The sequence below is a fragment of the Dromaius novaehollandiae genome, chromosome 7 (genome assembly GCF_036370855.1).
Source record: "Dromaius novaehollandiae isolate bDroNov1 chromosome 7, bDroNov1.hap1, whole genome shotgun sequence".
Classification (NCBI taxonomy): Eukaryota; Metazoa; Chordata; class Aves; order Casuariiformes; family Dromaiidae; genus Dromaius; species Dromaius novaehollandiae.
The window spans coordinates 36569670-36591516 of record NC_088104.1 but is presented as its reverse complement, the minus strand read 5'-3'; the positions used below and the strand labels follow the sequence as shown (position 1 = coordinate 36591516).

Sequence of the window (21847 nt, the reverse complement as noted above, 5' to 3'; positions counted from 1 at the left end):
AGTTGTTATCTTAGCTATTTCTATGACTACTTAAGTTATTATTGGGTTGTTAGCTTTATTCAGTTCATGATAGCTTTGTTATGATTTCAGCTGTTCCCCCCCCCAATGAACATTATTCTACAAATGATTGTCAGGACACCTATATTTATGGATAAGCATTCTATTTTTCATTAAATTAATTTGTTACAGTTTATGAATCTTATTATATGTTCTATATTGCACATCAAGTAATGAATTACTAAGTACCATCTCAGCGATCTCTGAAAAACAAATCACCTGCAGAGAAATACATCATACCTTTTAAAAATGTTTTTGTGTCAACAGTTGCTTCCACCTGGTCTATTTCATTTGACTTTTGATTATTTTTATCAGAAGGCAATGATAATGCACACCTGAGTTGATCTGAGTGTATTTCCTTTGACAAAACAGTAGTACTTTTACAAGAATTTAGTACTTCACATACAGAAGGGCTATCCTGCTGTTTTGCATTAGATGTTGCAATTAAAGGAAGCTTCACTGGCAGTTCCAGAGATCTGAAAAGAGGAAATTTTACTGTGAAAATTTTATTACATTTTATGCCATAATATTCACTTGTTTAATACATTCCCTTAGTAACATATAAAAGCAGAAAACAACAACTCAAGTATGAAATGTGCTTTACTTCTAGCTCTATCTTAGGGTAAAACGTATTTTTTCTGATAGAGAAACCTGCTTTGTGCTGGTGAGTTCCCACAAAGAAACAAATTATTCAATCAGAAGCTTTGTCTACCAATATTGCTCATAATTCCAAGTCACAAATAGGTAATTTCTGAATTGGACTGAAAATTTTTTCCTCATTGCTTCAAAAATATTAGAACAAAACATACAGCAATAGTTGTAAAACAAGCAAGCAAACAAACAAACAAAAACCCTACAAACATTTAGCAACTTCTACATTTAATACAACCACCTACCTAGCTGACTGACATGTACTCCTGAACTGGTCGTCAGTACAGCTGCTTGGACCATCTGACAGGGGAAGAGAACTCTGGAGATGCTTTCAAAAAAGAACAGCGGGGAAGCAGAAAGATTTGAATATTCTCCTAAGTTTTAAGTATTAGAAATATCCCCTGAAAAAATAAATTAATGAGCAAAAATAGAAGTACTATTCGAAGCTGCATGATATATAGTGGTTCACTGAATAACTGACTTTTGCAGATAAGATACATACATAAAAACATGTATATCTGAAAATATATTCCTTCAAACACACACAATATCTTTGAAGAAAAATACCTTGTAGCAAAATTTATCAAAATCTAATTACCTGTATCCCAAAGCACTGTATAGTTTTTTCATGTAGATATAACTAATGCAACAGCAAAGTATATCATGTATAGAGAAGCATGAAGCAACACTAAACAACTGTTCAGAACACTGTAAAAATCGTATTTTGTTAATACTACACAGGCCTATAGTAAAGCAGAAGATAATCACTTAACTGTAATTTTGCCATGACAGAAGCACTAACACGGGCTACGTTTTCTGGTAAAGTTTCCATGTGCGAGATATTTATTCCTGCAGCATAGCTCACTCCAGCTTTAAGCAAGGAGAGCACATTAGCTCATTCATGAAGGATGCCACCTACCGCAGTACTGCATGTTATTTTTCATGACATGACTTTATCAGGTCTGACTGATAGATAACTTTCAGATTCTTTGTAAACAAGACCAAACCATAGGGTGTTTTTTTTGGTTGTGTTTTTTTTTTTTTGTTTTTTTGTTTTTTTTGCATACAATAGCAAAATTTCCATTGACTTCATTGTACCAGGATTTCACCCCAAATTTTAAACAATTCAGGTAAGTGTTTTAAAATGCATAATCAATTTCAACATTCCAGTCATTCAGGTATTTTGAAAATATTACCCTGGGAAAAAGAGTTAAATTCCGTAATAGTTCAAAAACCATCATCTTACCTCAGAAAGACTGCTTATTTCTATTGCAGTTAAGAGGTTATTATTCAAAAAAGCTTCTATTTCTGTAAGAGTTTTATTCTGTATATACAAGAAAAAATAATTAAACAAAATCTCTTTTAAATGGCTACTGGCTTATTTAAAAAGAGACGATATAAAAATGACTATATGTTGTAATTTTTCACACTCAGTTGAAAGACAAACTAAGTTTTAATACCACTACAGTACTGAAAAATATAAAGTTGAAAGTGACACTAAAATAGTCACAGAAGGACAGATGCATCAATGGACAAAATAGTAAGCACAGAATAATCCTATGAAAGAACAATCAAATGTGAACAATGATTTGCTGTGAGAGAGCATAACTTCATATAATTTCATAAATTTTCCTCTGAGACCTACATGTTTTAAATCACCATTTTAAGAAGCAATATTATGCTTCTAGAGAAAAACTAAAGCCTAGTTTAGCTGCTCTAACTGTAAATGATATTATTTACAGCATACCAAAAAAATTAGTTTTCGACGAAGCAAGATATTATGAAGCTGCAGCTCTTCTACTTCTTTCTGAAGAAAAATCTTCTCATTCTTTAGCTTCCGAGAATTTTCTTTCTCTATACTCAAAGCCAGAGCTAATGCTTTATTATTTTGTTTTAAAGACACTTTAAAAATAGATGAGTTATCTAAAGGAGACAAAATCATACCATTTTATTTCCAATAGCTTCAATTCCACACTCTCTTGGTATGAATTATCACTATATAATAACTTTTCTATCAATATATTTTGGTGGAACAGTAGCAAAGCCTAACACTTTTAATATAAAACTGTTTCTAGTTGTGTATCATTCTGAAGACTACTCTGTCAGCCGCAAGTTAAAGTTTGTTTCACGCATGGGTTCTGGTCTAGTTTGCACTTCTTAAATAATGATATTTTAAGAAGAAAGCATTTTAAAAATGGATAGTTTTACACACATAAATAACATTTCTAGCTTTCTAAAAAACCAAATATGTATTTTTACAATGAAAAAGTTCAAATAACTTGGGCAAAAATGTGAGATCCACCAAGAGAAAGAAACTTTAAATCAGAAATACACCTTCCACTGTCCTAACCCCTGCCTACTTGCATCTTTTATAGAACCTTTTAGGAATTTATTTTTTTTTTCCAGTGATACTGCATATTACCAAGATACTGCTGAATTTTTTGCCTCACGTTTATGCTACACACACAGTTAGTGTTAACCCAAAGTATGGGCAGGACAGGCAAGACTAACCATACTCTGACCATACTCTCGACAGTACCAAAAGGAGCAAGGTAGTGAATCTACTCTGAATACATTTATTCTTTGTCTTATGCTATTAATTCTGTGACCTATAATCTTAAGTTTGCAAAGCCTCATGCATTGAGAAACAAGCAACAACAGTGGAACCTTGTTAATTCAAATGTTCTGCTTTGAAGTTACTGTTCAGATTAGTAATTTATTTCTATTACTGCAATGCGGAGATTTCTAAAGAAGTTAGTATTCCTCACCTATGCTGTTAACTATTTTTCACCGAAAATTAGTATTTTTGGCATAAAAATACAGTAAGTTCAAATACACATACTAACAATTCTTGCAGCACCAATTACAGAAAGAGAAGCAGAAGTCAACACACAGTTCACCATGTTGCTTGAATTAGGGAGTTCTGAAGTAGGAAGCTCCACTATAGTGGAGCTCCGTCTATAGTTTCCCTGCATTTTTCAGAAGAGGGTCTAAGAAGTTTCATACTGTTGTTTTTCTCAGAGTTAGAAACAAAACCAAAATGGCTATCATTAAAAATCTATGTTTAAATTTAAACATGACTTGCTGGGAAAACAAGGTACATTCTGGCAAATGAATGAATTGACAGATAAATATTTGTCATTTTTCTTGATTCAGAATATGGCTCAATCAAGAATTCTATTTAAATCGCGTTTTGAAAATGGGAATACTAGATATTATGTTATAGCAAATACATTTTAAAAGGTCTCTAATTTACTAATTGTGGATCCAATTTTTGGATGTCTAAGATAAATAATACATGGATGTTAGAAATGCACCTGAGTACACTTTTCTTAAAACAGTGGCCAAAGAGCAAGCACTGAAAATATATGAAGAATTAGATAAATAATCAACTTAAGATCATGTGTTTTAACCTTCAGACTACCCTAAAATTCTCAACATACTACATTAATATTTTTACACTAAGCAGCAATTCAGCAAATCATGCTAAATACCTTACTATTCCTCTTGAATTCAAATACTCTGTAAAAAAGTAAATGGCTTCGGTTTTACTTTAACAGGACTTACTTATTAACTTAGTTTTTATTTTAGATGCTAGAGAAGTGTTCAGTTTTGCAGCTTGCAATGTTCTATCCCTCTTCTTCATATGTCCTTTAACAGCATCCATAGTTAACATGGTAGACATTTTGGTGGTTGCTTGCTTATGCATCATCAAAATGAACCTGTATGTTATCAAGAGGAATGCCAAAATAATAAAATATGTTTTTGCTCACACTTTTTTTTTAAGCTGCATCTCTCTCATCAGGATTTATTATCTCCAGAATGGAGAGAATGGCTTCAATCTTCAAAGATGTCTGCTCTTAGCTAAAATGGAACCTTAGTTCAACAAATTCAGACAGGTTAATGATTTGTTCCCTAAGATTTTCAAGTTCACATTATCACAGAAATTGGCTAAATACATAGCTAATAAACATGAAGAGTGAAAGGATCAAAGATTTTTATCTTGTCCATTCTCTTACATCAGCTATCCAAATTTACACTTAAAAGCAAAACAAGCTTCTATCACTTCATACAGTAACCAAATCACTTTTTGCTCTGCCAATACAAATTTTACAAATTAAGCTTTTAAATAAACAGCACTAGTTTATTACTAACTCCAGAATCCAAAAATTGTTTTATTCCTCCTAAACTGGTTTAAAATTGAAACACTAATACATTTTTGGTTTTGTTTCTGTAAGTAATTCTTTTTGGTTTCTCAGTCTGTGAAGTCTAGCTGGAGCACTTTCAAATTTTTCTCTGCAATATGAGCATTAGGATTAAAAAAAGAAAGCTGAGACACTCACATATTCACACAATGTCAAAATCTAAAATTTTATGAAAAAACACAAACCTCATTAGACTTGTTTTAAAATAACAAGTTAGAACATGGATCTTAGTCTTAAAATAACTTATGCTGAAGGTTTGACTCCAATTGATGAATTGGGTCAAAGATGTTTTACCATAATACTCAAAAAGTTGGCAGAAAGATGAAAATAGGAAAGGAAAACTTGCAAATCATTCTCCAAATGACATTTTAAAGAAAATACTTCACTGTCCTCCCCGCAACTATAGGGGACTGGGCATCAGGCATACACTAAGCCCCTCACACCAGGGGCAGAGAAACAAGCTTGTATGTCAGCTGGAAGCACTAAAGGGGCAGGAGCGAGGGCCTGAGTGCCCCTGCAACTGAGATCTGTCCTCAAGCACAAGTGGAGAAGGGACTGGTGTCCCAGCAAACCAGGAGGCAAGTCTCCCAGCGCCACCGGACAACCTGAAGGGCACAGCTACCCTGAGCGAAGGGCCTCCCGGGGGCAGGCAGCCCACAGCCCGCCCGCGGCTCTTGCTCGCCGCGGGGCTCTCGCGTCTTGGCGGCCCGCCCGCTCCCGCCTCGCCTCACCGGCCACCAACGGCTCCCAGGCTCTAACGGCCGCTCCGAGGCAGCCGTTGGGCCACGCCCCTCGCGCGCCTCAACCGCCGCGGGCGGGGCGAGCTGCGGCCGCGGGAAGGGGGCGGGCGGCGCCGAGAGCCTGCCGGGGGCTCCCCGCTGCCCGACGGCGGCCAGCAAAGGGCGGCCCGGCCGCAAAACAGAGGGTGGCAGCGACGCAGCACGCCTGGCACAAGCCGCGTTACAGCACTGAACACTGATACCGAGCCGTAACTCGGAGTTTTTAAGCTGCACGAGATGAGCAGAACCATCTATCGCCCCAGCAACACTCTCTTGATTTATTCCACATTACCACCTTTGGCTAAATATTACTTCTCCATTACAGTAACTTGTTATTATACAATGAGACAATGTTTAAACTGAACAGAAACAATCCTTGTTAGAAAGGTAAGCAAAAGACTTGAGAGACAAATCATTATGGGCGCCCCCATGTGCCTTTCATATACCTCTCTCACTCGCACACACACACACACTCACATTCTTCTATATGTTACATAAAGAGTTACTTAGAATGAAATCACTGGATGACATCTGAATAAAACCATGTATGAAAACTCATATGAAAAGTTGAGAAAAATCACTAAACTATAATGGTTTGTACTTGGTACTTTGAATGTAAAATACATAGCCAGGCTGTAACAGTTTGATACAAACCTGTCCTGTATCTACAGCTGGATTTATATTGCAACCAACATCTATTGCTGTATCCATTTTTGACATTCTGTTAAGAAAACAGGAAAGGCACTGTAGTAGTTCTGCCAAGGACATGCAAATATTTAATAAGAAACATAGTATCCAAATCATAAAAATTCTTTGCATTTGGTTCGATGGCACACAACATAATTTTAGTATCAATAAATAAAAAGTTGAAAAGCACAACCAATTCAACTAAACAGGTAAAATTCCAACTTTTTTTGACCAAAATGTTAGTCTAGATCGTGAAATCCAAAATTTTACATACCCATACTAGTGTTTCCTGCAACGGGAGAGGTTTTGGGTTATTTGGCTTTCTATTTAAGGAGTTCCTTTCAGATTAAAAGGAGAAATCCATGTAACTCCTTCGCGGTGGAAAGCTGAAGTTCTTTTTGGCTGATCTTTAGCTATTAGCAATAGAGAAAATGATAATTAATACCCTTTTGGGAGCAGTATAGATAGTTATCACAACATTTATCAAAACAACAGGACAACGATAAATTTGTAAACAATGGATTATAGCAAGTAATGTAGGCTGTCTGCATGTACACAGACTTTTAAAGGTAGAAGTTTCTAAGTTAGAATTTGAGCAATCCCACTTTGTTTAGTTTTGGTAATATTAGGACTGGGAAATGCAAGGAAGTATTTTATCCTAATAAAGTGTCTTTCCCCAAATCTGCTCTTAGCCTGAAAGTATAGCCCTCGTTCTTTAACATTCACTTCACATGCACTCTCTTTTCACTGGTTATATGAGCCTCGTCCTACCATTAGGTCTGGTGGACATCTTCGTTCCTAAATTTGGTCCAAGGATTAGAGTTCCTTTGTACTAAACAGTTTTGTGCAAATCCTTAGGGGAAAAAAAACTGTTAATGTTTATTTTTTTTTAAAAAGATTCACACTGATGTGTGAATTGAATTGTGAAGACTGAAATAAAAAAACAGCACAGATTTTACTGAAATGATGGTCTAAAAGGTGCTGTTTATTCATAGTAACTTTTATTTAGGTTCTGTAATGCAGTAGTCATCATGAAAAAATCTTGCCTTTTGATGTGCTAACATTATGATCTAAAAAGCAAAACAAGGGAATCCCCCAATAAATACCAGTGGCATTAATTATTTGAAAGTGTATCTATATGAACTTACTATTTTGTATTACCTGCTGCAAATAGCACCTGAAGAATCTTTCTTTCCTGCTTTTTCTTAATTTCCATATAACATACAGTAGTTCCTCAGCATAGCCCTCAAGTTGCAAAACCCTATGCCTCTATGGGAGCCCTTTAAAAATCAAGATTTAATCTAGCACACCTTTCCCATTACATTTCCCCTCACAGGGCAATTTTGGAAGCAACTGTAGCCACTGCAAGACTACAGCTGTTTCACATTTTGCAAATAAAAGAGCAATTAACTTCATGTAAATGTAAAAATAACAACAAAGCCAATCAAATAAATATAACTTACCTCCTTAATCTTTCCAAAAGGTAGTATGCTTTCCTCTAGATCCGGCCAATAGCTTTCATTTTCTCCAGTTTTAGAGTGGTCCAGTTCCTGAAGGAGCAATCACTAATTTGCTTCCATTTAATGTTTATGTCACTACTGCTGACAATAAACTTAAAATAAAACATTAAGTATCATGTTTCCACAGGGGGTCATACTTTCCTTTAAACTCTGCTGAGTGACTCCTGCACTGTATTTTACATGTACAAATCTACACTTAATTGCCAGCTGCTCAAAGTGAAGGAGAGCCAAAAGCACTGCCCAATTCCACAGCCTACATATCTTAAGTATATATTTACAGCAGAAGTCTGGTTTTCAGTGATTTGGGACCTTACAACTGGCCTTTAAATTTTGCAGACAAAAGCTGCAGCACATCCCACAACTTACTGGACATCACAAAAGAGAATGAGTGAACGGAAGGCAGACGCAGGCCTGTTTTAAGAGCCCTAACCATGTGGCAAAAGTCAGATTGAATTTGTGTCTTATTAGATACCAGCAGCTCCATCTCAGAGAAAAATTCTAGTTGCAGAATTAATCACCTGGGGTGTGAGTTATGATTAAAATGTGAGATATGATTAAAGCGCTTCTGGCAGGTAGATTACATAGAACAGCTTGTGCCCCTGCAGATGCTCTGATGTCTAGCAAGAATGGTGCTCATATTATAGTTTTTCCTGAAATTATGGTATTAATAAGACGTTTTCCTCTAATTACTCCCTTTCTTGCACAAGCTTAAAGAAAATTTATTTCTTAATACTCTCTTCCCCTCTGCCAAATTTGACTGAAATTGGTTAATTGAAACACAAACATACACACGATGAGTGTACAAATCTGGCTTCCCTGGGAAACCAGTTAAAAAAAAAAAAAAAAAAGTCCCTGCATTCCTTTCCCGAGAACATGCAGCCCAAAAGACAGAAAGGCAGTTTACTTGTGCAGGTTAGTTATGCTGCACACCTCTATACCAAGTACATGCTGTACTAAGCTTAAACAGTAAAAATACTTCAAATGTTTTAATCTGAGATCCAAAACTTACAGATCATGCATTTATATTCCTCCAGGTCTTCTAATGTAGAAATAAAATGAAGGAACTTTATTCAGACTTTCTGAGGAAGCAACAAGCCAACTTCAAGGAGAAGGCAAGAATGGGAAACTGCAACTTAATAGGGTGAATGGTTTAAAGAGTGAGAAAGACTGGAAGTTGTAACTTAAAGTATACTGCAACATTTGAGAACAATGGCCACATTCAAATTGCAATTGCTACATATGAACTACTCCCAGCGCTAAACTTCAGCAAAGAATAAAGAACAACATGCAGTAAAGTTCCCATTGAACAAACAAGTCATTCCACAAAAATAATCAATTAAACTTGTTTCCACTTCTTTTACAGAAAGTCTAACATCCATCAGTTATTGGTCTGTATCGTATTCAGCAGCATGTTTGTAACTTGCAAGCTTCTTTAGTGCTTAGTACCTAATGAAGTATTAATTCAATAACAGATTTTGTTCTGTCTTTCTGGTAAGAACCTACCAGCCAGGATTTCCAGCATCTGCTCTGACATGGGTTCTGGGTACTTTCTTAGCACAGGACAGCTCAAGGAAGGTGCAGGAGCCATAGCATTTGGCATGCCACTTCCTTTCTTTGCTGCAACTACAGCATGCTTAGCTGCTAAGTGAAACGTGAAGTATTTACTGTAGCTTTAACTACCATTCTAATCCAAACTAGCATTAAGGTAAAAAGAAGCCAGGCCTAAGGAGTAAGTGATCTCTCAAAAAGTACACAGTACCAAACAGAATTTATATTCCTATTAGGACCAGGTGCAACATGATTTAGGTGGCTCTTTCCTTTTATGTCCCTCACTCATGACTGGAAGAAGTCTGCATTAGGAGTCTATGGTCCTAACTAATTGAAAATGGAGTAGCCTATGCATCCTCAGGTATTCTCAAAATCAGATTGCTAGACCAGAATATTTTAACATAACAAGCTATACAGTGAGCACGTACAAAAATATGTTATCTTTGGAACTGTAGCTGTTCTATGACTGTTTGTTGCACACCCTTTGATTTGGTCCTCTAGTAAATGAGCTTGTGGTTGAAGTTTTAATTAGCTGAAATATGTAACAAAACATCCCCAACATGGTATAGGCCCCAAACTGTGTATTTTCAATATCTATAAAATATAGAATGAGCATTAAAAATATCTTACAAAGCCTACACTGTGGAAAAAATAATGATGATACAAAATGAAAATCAATAGGAATCATAGATGCATAACTGAGTCCATTTGTTAGGTAAATATGGATACATTTCTTGATATATGTATTGTACAATTAAATAACTGGATTTTACAGGACTTTAGATAATAATTAAAGTGCATTGTTAACACTTGGAGTTTGATTATCTTTTGTTGTATTTTCTAGATATACAGTCAGCTCGCATACTTCCAAGTAAACTTCACAGAAACCCACAGCTTGAGCCTGTTAACCTTTACAGACAAGTACTACAGTTATGTGGCATTTGTATCTATAGGTATATAATCTTATTGTATGAGATGGGGGAAAATAAATTCATCTCTAAAACAGCTCAGAATCTTGTGTTATTTGCTTACATAGTTAAGTGGGAATTTAGATGTAATGCTGTGAGAATGCAGTATTTTCCTTTGGGAGTAGGATTTGCTAAGCACTTTTTAGAAAGTAAGGTTGTGTCTTAAAACCATTTTCCATGCTTCTGGGTATTTTTAATAAGGAGTCTGAGACAGAAGTATAACAAGAATCTTGCTCTATTTTTTTTCACCTATTGTTTATAAATGCATTTTGGTGAACAAGCAACCATATTACAGACATATACAGTTTATTAAGACACTGTTTCTGCATGTCTGTGTGAACTGTCTGTATGAAGGTGAAACACCTTGCCTACATTTATCCATGCTTTTTTGGGAGCAAACTATTAATGCCTTAAAAAGGCATACAAGTCTGAAGCAGCAAACAGCTGTATTTCACAACAGGTCAACAAATTAAAAGCTGTAATATCTGCATTCACATAAGTTAACTAAACAGTGAATACTTCCATAGTAGGAGGCAAAGGGGGGGGGGGATTTAAAAACAGCATTGTGTATTTCAAACAGTCTCAGCTATATATATAGTACTTCTAGGGCCTAAACAGACAGATCTACTCCTCTTAAGAACACACCAAGTTCAAATGTGGAATTAATCTAGCTATTTTCAGAAAATGAGCTACACTCTGCTGGGAGAACTGTATTTCATCTTTAAAGGGTTAAGCACCCATTTTCCAATTTTATCCTAAAACATACCTCTTTTTTTTCCCTCTCCTCTCCCCATTCTCAAAGAATATCAGCTCACTTGATCCTGGGGCTTTCAGGTGTGACACTATAGTCCTATAAAACCAGACAGATGACAGAGCGAGCTGCACACCCCAGCAGGCCGCCTGCTCGCAGCCCAGGCCGCCTTTTGCAGCCCCCCTCCCCCCGCGTAACCCCAGCGGGCGGGCGGACCCACCCTTCCTCCCTCCCTCCCTCCCTTCCTTCCTTGAGCCCTTGTTGTTAAGGCCGCAAAAGCAGCAGCTGAATCGAGCCCATTTCGAGTAAACACGCGCTAGTAACCAGAGAAAATACACCAAGAGGGACGCGGCCCTGCCACACGGCCGCCATTTTGCGGCGCCGCGACCGCCCTGCCGCCGTCAGGCCTCGGCGCGGCGGGCGGAGGCGGCGCAGGTAACGCGGCGCTGCTGCCGGCCCCCCCCCCGCGCAGCCCGGAGCCGAGGCGGGGGGCGGCCCCGGAGCGGCCTCCCGGGAGCGGAGGGCTCCGTCTCTGCCTGGGTTCGGCTTTTGCAGTAAGTTGTTTCCCGCCCCCCCCGCCCGAGGGCTGCAAGCGGCCGCCGCAGACCCCCGCGCGGGCACTGGGAGCCCTTTGCTGCTCCCAAAAGCGCCTCTGCCAGGGACGCGTTTGGAAGATTTGCTTCTGATTTTCTTACGCTAGTTTTTTTCCTACCTGCACCCATCCAGCACGGAGCTCAGCACAGACGCAAGAGTATTTATCAGAAATGTGACATTAGTGATGTGACTGCTTCAAACACTACCTACAGCAGCCCTAATTCAAAGCTTGGATTTAAAGAAGCCACGTTGTTGTTAGTACAAGACTGCTGCGTTATTAGTACGTTGAACTGTGTTCCCAGCAAGATTTCCCAGAACGCATTAATTTTTTTTCACTGTCCTTCCAATGCTATCTGCACATAATATATCCTGACCACCTGAAATTCTGCTTAGCCACCTGCCTCAAGAGAGTAGCCTTTGTGGTTTTTTAGCAAAGTAAAATACCTTGGGTTTTTATAGTGAGGTGTAGAATTTTTGGCAGTTTGCATTAATACACCTTCAGGACTGTTTTCAAAGCTGATATGCAGTATTGCAAAACATGTTAAGAGCTGAACTGACATTTAGGTCTTGTGTGTAACATGCTCGGTCTTGATTGGCATTAAATGTATTTCTATGTGTTTCAGGTTTGAATAGCTCATAGTTAACATCATCGTTTGCAAATGCAATGGAAGAAGGCAAGGCTGAAGAGGTGCACGGTATTCTTCGACTTAATGTGCGAGGATGTATATACACAGCCAGGCGTGAGTCTTTATGCCGCTTTAAGGATTCGATGCTAGCTTCAATGTTTAGCGGACGTTTTCCTCTAAAAGTGGATGAATCTGGTAAATATGTTTAAGCTGTAAATACTGCATTCTGATCAGGGAGCTCCATGGCAAACACATGCTTTTACATACATTTTACATGTGTTTTGTATCATCTGTCTTCTGAGTTGGAGGCAGCATTGTGGTGTGAATTCTACGGGATTACTCCTGTGTGCAAACACGTTTGTATGCTGCTTAGCCCTGCCTTGTCCCAGTCTGACTGGACTGTTGCCTTGGAATATACTACTGCACTATGAATATTAAAATAGACAGATACAGATGAAGCTGGCAGAATACTTGGCATTTGATTTAAGTCCTGTTTATGACCTACTCCTCAGGAGCATCCTGCTCTCTGTTGCTCATTATATAGGAGATTAGGTTCTTATCTTTGTTTCAGGATGCTTTGTTATCAGTAAGGACTGAATTTTTGACAGCTGTGGCTTGGTATGAAAGCTTGAATTCATGGGTCAAATTTGACATTTGTTTGTGATTCAGAAGCCCTACTGGTTTGTCCAGTTTTAAAACTGTGGTTGATGGAGAATAGCAATCCCTTGTTGGTCACTTGTGATAATTTAAAATATCTGAAATGTTTAACATTTTTATGGGCAGGGCTTTGCTACCATCTTTCAGTTGCAGTGAACAGCATGTTCTATACAGCTGTGTATAGTTCCAGTGGCTATTTTGTGTGGTCAGTTTCCTTAGTGATTTTTAAGCCCAGCAGCAAAGGAGGGAAAAACAAATAAAAAATACAGTAGAACTGGAGCAATTTCCAGGAAAATTTAGCTAGATGCATACTAGAGCTGATCTTACCATTAACTCTTTTAAATGAGTGACACCTAAGCCTGAGAAAGTTCCTGCAAGAGTGGGAAAAGTTTTATCTAAAGTTAGAATTGAAAATGCACCTAGAATTAGATTTTAGCCCTTTAAACAGAGCACAGTACAGGTGAGATTATACCTGAGCACAGTCCTATGCAGATCAGTGGTTTCACTGAAATTCCAAACTTGGCAAGAGATGTTCACTGCATTAGAATTTTATCTTCAGATTTACCAAGTATTCCAGGGCAACAAAGTAGTAGTTTTAAGAGAATAGAGAAAGTATACTTACTCTTTCTCAGTAAAATTAGTCAAGAAGTTTATATAAAGACTTTACCTGATGATTTGGCAGAATGTGACAAGTCTGCCTTCACTTGTTGCAAACAATATTTTAAATTGTTTTATTTATATTTTCAGGGGCTTGTCTAATTGATCGAGATGGAAGCCTATTTAAATATCTTTTAGATTATCTTCATGGAGAAGTTCGGATTCCTGAAGATGAACAAATTCGAATTGCGTTGCAGGAAGAGGCAGATTATTTTGGCGTCCCTTATCCATACAGTCTGTCTGACCATTTGGCCAATGAATTGGAGACATATTCTTTAAGGTCAAACATAGAACTTAAAAAGGTCTTGACATTTCTTACATTTTTTTAAAGACGTACTTCATAATCCACACTGTTCATTAACATCGGATACTAAAACTACAGTATATGCAAATTAGCACTTTCTAATTGCCACTTTAAATCACCAGTTAGCTCAGAGCTTTAGGATTAGAAATCTTGGAGTTGATAATACAGTCACAGTAGTTAAGGACATCAGCTCCTTTCATTGTTCTAGTCCTTCTCTTGTCAGGTGTTTGGAACTTAATTTTCAACATTTGCAACAGCAACAGTTTAAACTTCACTGTCAGTTTTATATGGAAGTCTCCTGTGAAAACTCACATGGTAGGAATGACACTGTGTAGTTTCCTATTTATGCTTCAAAGTTTACTTGAGATCAGATTTGATCCCTTCATAAGACATCTTTCTGTCAGTTTTGCAAACATCCTAAAATTTGAAAGATAAATCATACTTTGCCATTTCTTTTAGAATAAGAAAGGACAGAAGAAACGAATCTATTATGTAAAAGCTTAAGGTTGTCTATTCTAGAGTACTGTTACTTAAACACTAATTAACTGTTTGGAAATTAACTCATGTTAACAGGTATGGCTGTATTAATCCTGACTCTAAGTAATTTATTGTTTCATATATTTTAGGTTCCAATTTATTCATCTCCTTTTGAAAGGCATACAACATCCATAGGTTTTTAAGTTTCTCTTCAGATTAGGGAATTCCTGTGTCCTTAAGCATTTCTGTTGCCTTTCTCTGGATTTCTTGTAGATTCTCAATGTTTTCCCTTGACATCAGATAAGAAATACAGTATATAATATTCTGGATAAGCTATGTCTTTTATTTATTTAAAAGAACTCACAAATACAGTTAAGAAAACTTAAATATGAAAGTTACTCAACTAAAAATAATCTATGCTTATTCATATTTAGTGTTTTGTGTTTTATATTTTTGCCAGGCTCTGTTAGATTTCTGCGATTCTTATGATTTAGTCTGCACCAAGCCTACAGTTTGGGTCCTACACTATCTCAATACTTCTGGAGCAAGCTGTGAAAGTAAAATTGTTGGTGTGTATGCAACAAGAGCTGATGGGATTGATGCAATTAATAAGGAGCTAGGAAGGAAAGTTAATAGCAAAAACATTTACAAAAGGTAAGATGGCTGTCAGACACTTGAAAGCACTATGAAGTGAGACTATGAACACTTAAGTATGATACCTAAGTATTAAAAAGTATTAACATTAATAATTAATAATTAGCAATAATTAATAATTAACAATAATTAATAATTAGCAATAATTAATAGCATACTATTAATTAAGTACTAATAGTAATAATATCTAAGTATTATTTTCCTTAGCATAATGTAGCATTATTCTATACTCAGTATAGTATAATAGTATAGTTTCCTACTTGGAAAACACCTGGCTAATACAATATTCAAATTTAACAAAGAAAAGATAAAAACTAAGCACAGAGTACAAAAATTAGAGTCCAAAAAATGTGGCTAGCATGCAGTTGCTGTAAGTTCTCAATATGTTTTAACTGCTATATTTAAAATGTCTCAACCTTTTGAAATTACATTTTAATTTAGGGTAATACTTACATTAAATACAGGAGAGGAATCTCCATCCAGAAAAAGTTCAAAAAATATTTACAAAGTTGGTAGTAATTAATAGAATTGTAATTGGCAGTCTTCTAAGATAGCTGAAAGAAATATGTGACACAGAAAAGAAGTGAAGATGAAGGGAAACGTTTGTAATTCTTTAAAGGACATGTACATCTGTACCATAGCATTAACGCATTTTTAGGATAGTAGTGGGCCTATACCTGAGGGTGTCTGGAAGCAATCTGTCTTTCTCCTGGTCCCACAGTATAGTCGCAGATGTGTACTTGACTGTGAGTAAGGAAGAGGTTTTAATATTTCAGCAGTTTGAACAGGTAGTGATTGACCTCCTACTGTGTTTTCCCTTTCAGTATACAATTGAGATTTAGGAGGACAGACTTTACACCATTAATTCTGGAATTATTGTTTCATGAACACCCATTTTTTTCATGAATGCCCATTTTTAGCAATAGGTGTTTTACAGGCACACAGATCAGAGGAGGATGGCTATATAGAATCCCTTATACAAACTAAAATTAAGTTTAGGTAACATTTTCATATCCACTTTACAAAACATTTACTAATAAGTCCTTAGAATTAGAATTTAGTAAAACGAATGATACATTTCTTCAGTGTTATTTTTAAGGACTTAACTAGATTTACCATATAACTTTTACCTTTAAAACAATATTTCTAGAGAAGCTGGAAATAACGTCCAATACATCTGGAGCTATTACTCAGTCACTGAACTGAAAAAGATGATGGATGCTTTTGATGCCTGGGAAGGGAGAGGTAGAGTATTAACTTTTTTCTTCCATTTCCATAGTAGTACTTTTTACAGAAAAATAAGAAAAATTATTTGCCAGTGGACTATAATAAAAACTGTGTACATTTTTCTCATTCAACAAATGACATGATGTAAAATATCCTATAGTAGTGGTTATTTGAAAAAGAAAAGTCTTAAGTGATGTTTCAGTAAGGTGACATGAGTTGACATGAATAAATAGGTGTAGTGAGAGCCATCACATTCAAGGGTGATAGCCTGCTAGCACCAGGCACTATGGTGGAAGCCCTGAGCAGCATGTTGCTTGTAAGCACAGCTACGTGTCAGCATAGTTTCAGAGATGAAATTCTACATAATAAAATAAATGCACTTATTTAGTCATGGAATATGCACATGTGATGTTGGCTATGTTCTCTCAGCTCATCAATACAATGTCTCTTTGAAATGCAGGTGTCAGCTACTGGAGAGTGCCCCAGGAGCTGATTGAATGTTGGACTCTTGAAGAACGCCCTTTGAAAGGTAGTTTGCATCATATGCCTCCAGTTCATAAAAGGTATGCTGATTTGCACAGGTGGCTTAAAATTAAACAGGAAACAGCACAATCCCTTTTATGTGTAATTTTAGATCTCTGAATAATTATGAATGTGGAGTTTTCTGTGTTGTTTCCATTTACATTTTTATAAAATGTTTTGTAATCCTTGAGAGCATAATTGCAGATTTGACCTTGATAGAAACTGATTACCTTTGTTTAGACTGCTGAAGGGTCGTCTTTATTCTATTCTACTTCTGTAGGCTTGAAAACACAGAGTGGGAAAGAGTCATTTCAAAATGTAGAAAGCAGTATTGCATAGTTAAATGGACTGGTAAAAAAAAAAATCTAACTGAAAACTATTTAAAATATTAACTGGTCTCAGGTTTATTCCTTTTCTGCTAGAATATTTCCTTTTCAGTTTTACAGTGATACTTCTGACTCTACCTCCATTTTCAATAATTACATAAAAGTGGCCATTGCAGGCGCTGCTACCCACTTGATATGAGCTACCTTTATTTCCCTTCCCCACCGCTCCAAAAACAATTTTCATATATATTTACTGATTATCCCTCTGACCTGCATCCAGTGTAGATCTTGTTTGGTCAGGTCTCGGATTTTCTGATGTTATGATCAGCTATTTTAATATGACCTGGATTTCTATGGCATCATCTATTTCCTTGAGGAATTAACATCTTCCTGGCATCTGTCCATTTTCCTATGCCAAGACTGAGAAACAGCATTTGTGTAATACTTTAAAAATGCTGGCTACCTGTGCCACTTAGAGTTGCCAGTTTTGAGACTCTGTAGGACTTCTTGCGCAGTATTTTTTTTTCCAACTAGTTTCTTGAAAGTTATCCTTAATCATTTATTTTTGAAATAAACAGGGGAGGGAGAAAGAGGGGAGATCTGTTTTCAGATTACACAGTGTGGAACTGTAAGTCTTGTGTTCCTTTGCACTCAGGTCTTGTAAAACGCATCAGATTAGTATTTAGTGTATTTCATATCTGATGGAATCTGTAGCTTTTTATTTTAATATTTTCTGTCTTACAACTCGTCCAGCTTTCTTTCTCATTCATTCTCAATTAGCAGTTTGTGCACATTATCTCCTACCATTTTTTAAGATGTAATGCTACTTACATAAGTAAAAGACAATGCTGGTACTATTGATATAGAGTCAAACCTGATTGCAGTCATGAACAGTTGAGAACCATGAATGATACTGGAACAGGAAAAAAATTTTTTTTTTAATTTAGATTTGTGTATGACTGTTGGAGATGGTCCGTTTTGTAATGATGTTATAAAAAGAATAATTAAAGTACCTAGTTTGTTTCTTTAATTAAAGTACTTTGTTCTACAGACGATTAATCGACTTTACTGAAGAGGAAGACTGTTTACCCTGTAAAGTTGGTCCCAAGCCAATTAGATTCTCAGGTCCCTCAACAAGTACCCATATCAAAGTCAAGAATTCAGCTTCATTAAAAGTAGCTGCTTGCAACACTTCAGGTTCTGTGGTAACTCTAAAGCAACCCAATAGTGAAAGTTTGGCACTGCACAAAGTAGCTTCTAAAACTGTATCCACGATGGGCACAACAGTGCCCACCAGTTCTCAGGCATCCGGTGGAAGGCAGAGGGCTGATAGCGGGCAGCTGTGTCTGATGACTTGCAAGATCTCAGCATCTAGGAAGCCCGCAAACAACCGTGTAGTAAAGCTGAAGCGAACTCCACTTTCTGTTGTGACGCCATCTCAGTCATCTTCTTCAATGTCCAATATAACAAGTGAACAGGACAGTGCTGCTCCTGAAATTCCTACAACTTCTATGGTACTAAACAAGAAAGAATCAGCTGTATCAGCAGCTAGTATTAAGCTTAAGAATGATAAAGTGGATGGATAATCTTTAACTCAGATTGAAAGACTGGATAGCTTGGCATCATCTGGTCAAAGAGATAATGATCTCATGTTATCATTTATTTAAAGATTTGGTAGACAATTATGATGAAAAAAATGAAAAGTAGGGAGAAATGGTTTTAAATGGGCAGTGAATTGTTTCACTGTTGCTTTAATAAAGTGTTGCTTTATTTCTAAATATATTTTAGGATTTGGGAAGGAAGGAAGGAACATGGATTAAAAAAGACCTCAAAACAGCGCTGTGCAGTCCAATGTGATGGTATCTCATATTTGTATTTCTGTCAGGCTGTACTGGTACAACTAACCTTTTTAGAGGGAGTATGCACATGGCATAAAAGAGCTTTTCATCAACTTTAAGTACAGTTAACGTTAAACCCCCTGAATCTAGAGTTAAATTCCTTAATCCATATATTTAAATTGGGGAAAATAGATAATAATGAGTAGTACCAGATACAAGTTTGTCACAAGTGTGCGAGATATGAAGTGCTGCAAAGATTTCACAAGTTGAATGTACACTTGATGGTACTTTTTGGAAAGGAAAAGTCACCATTCTGTTATTTAATAGCAATTAAAGAGACCACCTTTGCTTGCACATGGCAAGAAAATTAATACATACAGGGAGGGAGAAGCATGCCAGCAAGTAATAAGGCAGCTTTTTCATAGGCCTGAGACATATGTGTACTACTTTGCTAATGGGATGTGGTCTGCTGCTGGCAGCAGTCCGGCTGCGGCGTTCTGATGGATCACATGGCTGCGGGCCATGTTTTCTGCAGCTGCAGGGAGGCTTCAGGTCTGAGTCGCGGCTGGCATTACTGTGTCCTTCCGTAGTTCCTTTCACATAAGGAGGGGACAATTGCAACCTCATTGTAGCAAAGTGGTGTAACATTAGTGTCCAGGTTTAAAGAAAGATAAAATGACTCTTCCTTTCCCCAGAGGAGGAGGGAGGATATGCTGGATTTCTTCCTGTCCTCAGTTGTACCAGGGTATATTTTGAGTAATGACATTGAAGTGAAGAAATGCTGTGTATTTCTGTCAGCAGAGGAAAGCAGGCTTTGGTTCATTGTTTTTAAAAAGTCTTTTTAGTTGTTTAAACCAATGCTGTTTAACATTTGCTTTAAGTTCTTCAAACTAGGCTTTTTTTGTGCCTTTATTTGTTACTTAGAAGTTGGGGTTTTTTTTGTTGCTACTGCTTTTGCTTTTTCAACACAGTAAATACAGCTGGCCCTAAATGTTGAAAAGACCTGTCACATTGCCAAAATGAAATGGGCTTAAAATTCCTGAGACTATTAGAAATACAGAAGGGTTCTTTAAATGTTTTACTTTCTGGGTCATTTAGAAGAGATCACATTTTCAGGCTTTTCTTCATAAGCACCAGGGCTTGAAATTTCATTTGCACAATTAAAAAAACAGATTTTCATGTACTAACATTTTTTTAAAGAGACACTTTGCAATGAACAATATTTACTGTAAGGGTGAGCAGTACTGTAATTTTTGGTTATTGGTTTGTATACTGAAGGCCAGCTTACCATTTGAATTTTTAAACTGATTTTTTTTTAATCTAAAAAACAACAGCCCCAAAGCTCTTCCTATCCACTCAGAGAAAAAAAAAAAAGAAAAAAAAATTTCACTGAAGTAAGAAAAAGACAAAGATTATGGAAAGATACTAGCATAATGTAATCTATTTTTTGTGCATGCAGTTCATTACTGACACTAAGTATGTGAAATTTGTTTTTTCAGAACAGTCTTACTGAAAATCAGTCTTTTAATAACCTATTTGCTGGGTGACTTTTACTTCAATACTTACTGAATAGCTGAAGAGTTTACAATGTTTCCTAAAGCTGATTTCCTTCCTCTTCAACATATGATGAATTAAAAAGACTTCTTTAAAACCACACTAAAGCTCTCAAAAAGTATGGACTTATTTTGCATATGTACAAGAAAAAAGTTTTGAGAATAATCCTATAGGACTCTCTGAGTTGGCACTAGCTCAGTATTTATTTAATCTTCTTGGTAGTACGGTATTTTTCAAGAAACTTTCATGTCATTTGCATTAACAGTGGCCCACAGAGTTTTCAGTGGCTTTAATGATTTTTTTTCATTGTGCTAGACACATAGGCTTGCGGTTAAAAAAGAAAAGAAGAAACAAAAAGCGCAGTCCCTAAAATTTTGACTCAGTAGTAGGTGGAACAGGAGAATGGCTGTGGTGGAAAGGTAGAGCAAGATTACTATTATATTTTACAGACTTGATTCCATTTTTTTTTTCTTAAACTAAATGAGGTGCAAACATGGCCTTTTTAATGTATGAGTAGGCACTTTTGTCATATTTTTATGCCCATGAAGCTGGCTAATAGTTTCTCGTAACTGATGGACTGATGTTGAACACTTTCATGATAGTTGAATAGAATTAACCTTCACAGTGATTTTGTCTGTAAAAATAGCTTATACTATATGCATCCAAAGCCTTTTAAAATGTAGAAGTAAAATTGCACTTGATGTTCTTTCTGTGAGGCTAATAACTGAAAACAAATGAAAAGTGAAGCATGCCAGTCCAAGGACTAGTTATCCCTTACTGTGGCTAAGAGACTGTGTTATTTGAGAGGCTGGAACAAGGAGCCGAAATTCTGCAAGTCTGAGAGTCTCCTGCAGGTTGAAACTTCCTCAAAACTGCACGTTCCCACGTTTCTTGAAAGTCTGCAGTTTTCCTAATGTTACACTTGTCTAATTCAACTGAAGACGTACCATCTGGTAATGCATCTGCGCTGATAAACTGTGATACACTGTTCATACCAGTTTGCTTGGGGAAGCTACTGAATGTGAGCTATAGTTCTGCATTTAGGATTATACACATTGTCAAACGGTGCTTGACAGTGGCTTACTTTTTATCTTCATAAAATTATCATTTATTATAGAAGAAACTATGTTCAGAAAATTACTTCAATGTAGTAATTTAATGATTACTAGTATCTAATAGCTGCATTCTAAGGGATGAAGTATGTATCACCAGTTTAGTTGGATGCATTAAATTTTTTCTCATAAA

The 21847-nt window shown here is 36.6% G+C and overlaps 2 protein-coding genes across 11 annotated transcripts in view; one reads left to right on the top strand and one right to left on the bottom strand.

The window, feature by feature from the left end:
• The window catches only part of SGO2 (shugoshin 2), a 27352-nt gene extending 15385 nt beyond the window's left edge, over window positions 1-11967 (bottom strand). For 4 of the 6 annotated variants that reach the window (XM_064515182.1, XM_064515185.1, XM_064515180.1 and 1 more), the window contains exons 1-8: window positions 11879-11967; window positions 11182-11265; window positions 7843-7929; window positions 6654-6792; window positions 6347-6413; window positions 1955-2032; window positions 954-1036; window positions 298-533 (exon numbers count right to left, since the gene is read on the bottom strand). In XM_064515182.1, coding sequence (XP_064371252.1) covers window positions 298-533; window positions 954-1036; window positions 1955-2032; window positions 6347-6412 — 463 coding nt within the window. In that variant the 5' untranslated portion in view covers window position 6413; window positions 6654-6792; window positions 7843-7929; window positions 11182-11265; window positions 11879-11967. The remainder of the gene's footprint in view (window positions 1-297; window positions 534-953; window positions 1037-1954; window positions 2033-6346; window positions 6414-6653; window positions 6793-7842; window positions 7930-11181; window positions 11266-11878) is intronic. The other 2 variants (XM_064515183.1, XM_064515181.1) reach the window with 2 other exon arrangements.
• KCTD18 (potassium channel tetramerization domain containing 18) lies at window positions 11403-21847 on the top strand. 5 transcript variants are annotated; one of them, XM_064515193.1, is made up of 7 exons: window positions 11403-11720; window positions 12384-12500; window positions 13839-14002; window positions 14942-15135; window positions 16286-16380; window positions 16823-16925; window positions 18262-21847. In XM_064515193.1, exons 2-7 carry the CDS (start codon window positions 12425-12427, stop codon window positions 18794-18796), a joined length of 1167 nt encoding a protein of 388 aa, XP_064371263.1. In that variant the 5' UTR covers window positions 11403-11720; window positions 12384-12424; the 3' UTR covers window positions 18797-21847. The 5 variants fall into 5 exon arrangements, with proteins under 5 accessions (XP_064371263.1, XP_064371262.1, XP_064371260.1 ...); XM_064515192.1 differs by having other exon boundaries at window positions 13791-14002; XM_064515190.1 differs by having other exon boundaries at window positions 12384-12581.

Excerpts from the sequence above, each read along its gene's own strand:
- KCTD18 (XM_026105513.2), top strand. The coding sequence starts at position 12,425 with ATGGAAGAAGGCAAGGCTGAAGAGGTGCACGGTATTCTTCGACTTAAT. Across the intron at positions 12,582-13,790 it reads TCTAAAAGTGGATGAATCTG|GGGCTTGTCTAATTGATCGA; the intron begins GTAAATATGTTT and ends TTATATTTTCAG. Across the intron at positions 16,926-18,261 it reads ATGCCTCCAGTTCATAAAAG|ACGATTAATCGACTTTACTG; the intron begins GTATGCTGATTT and ends TTTGTTCTACAG.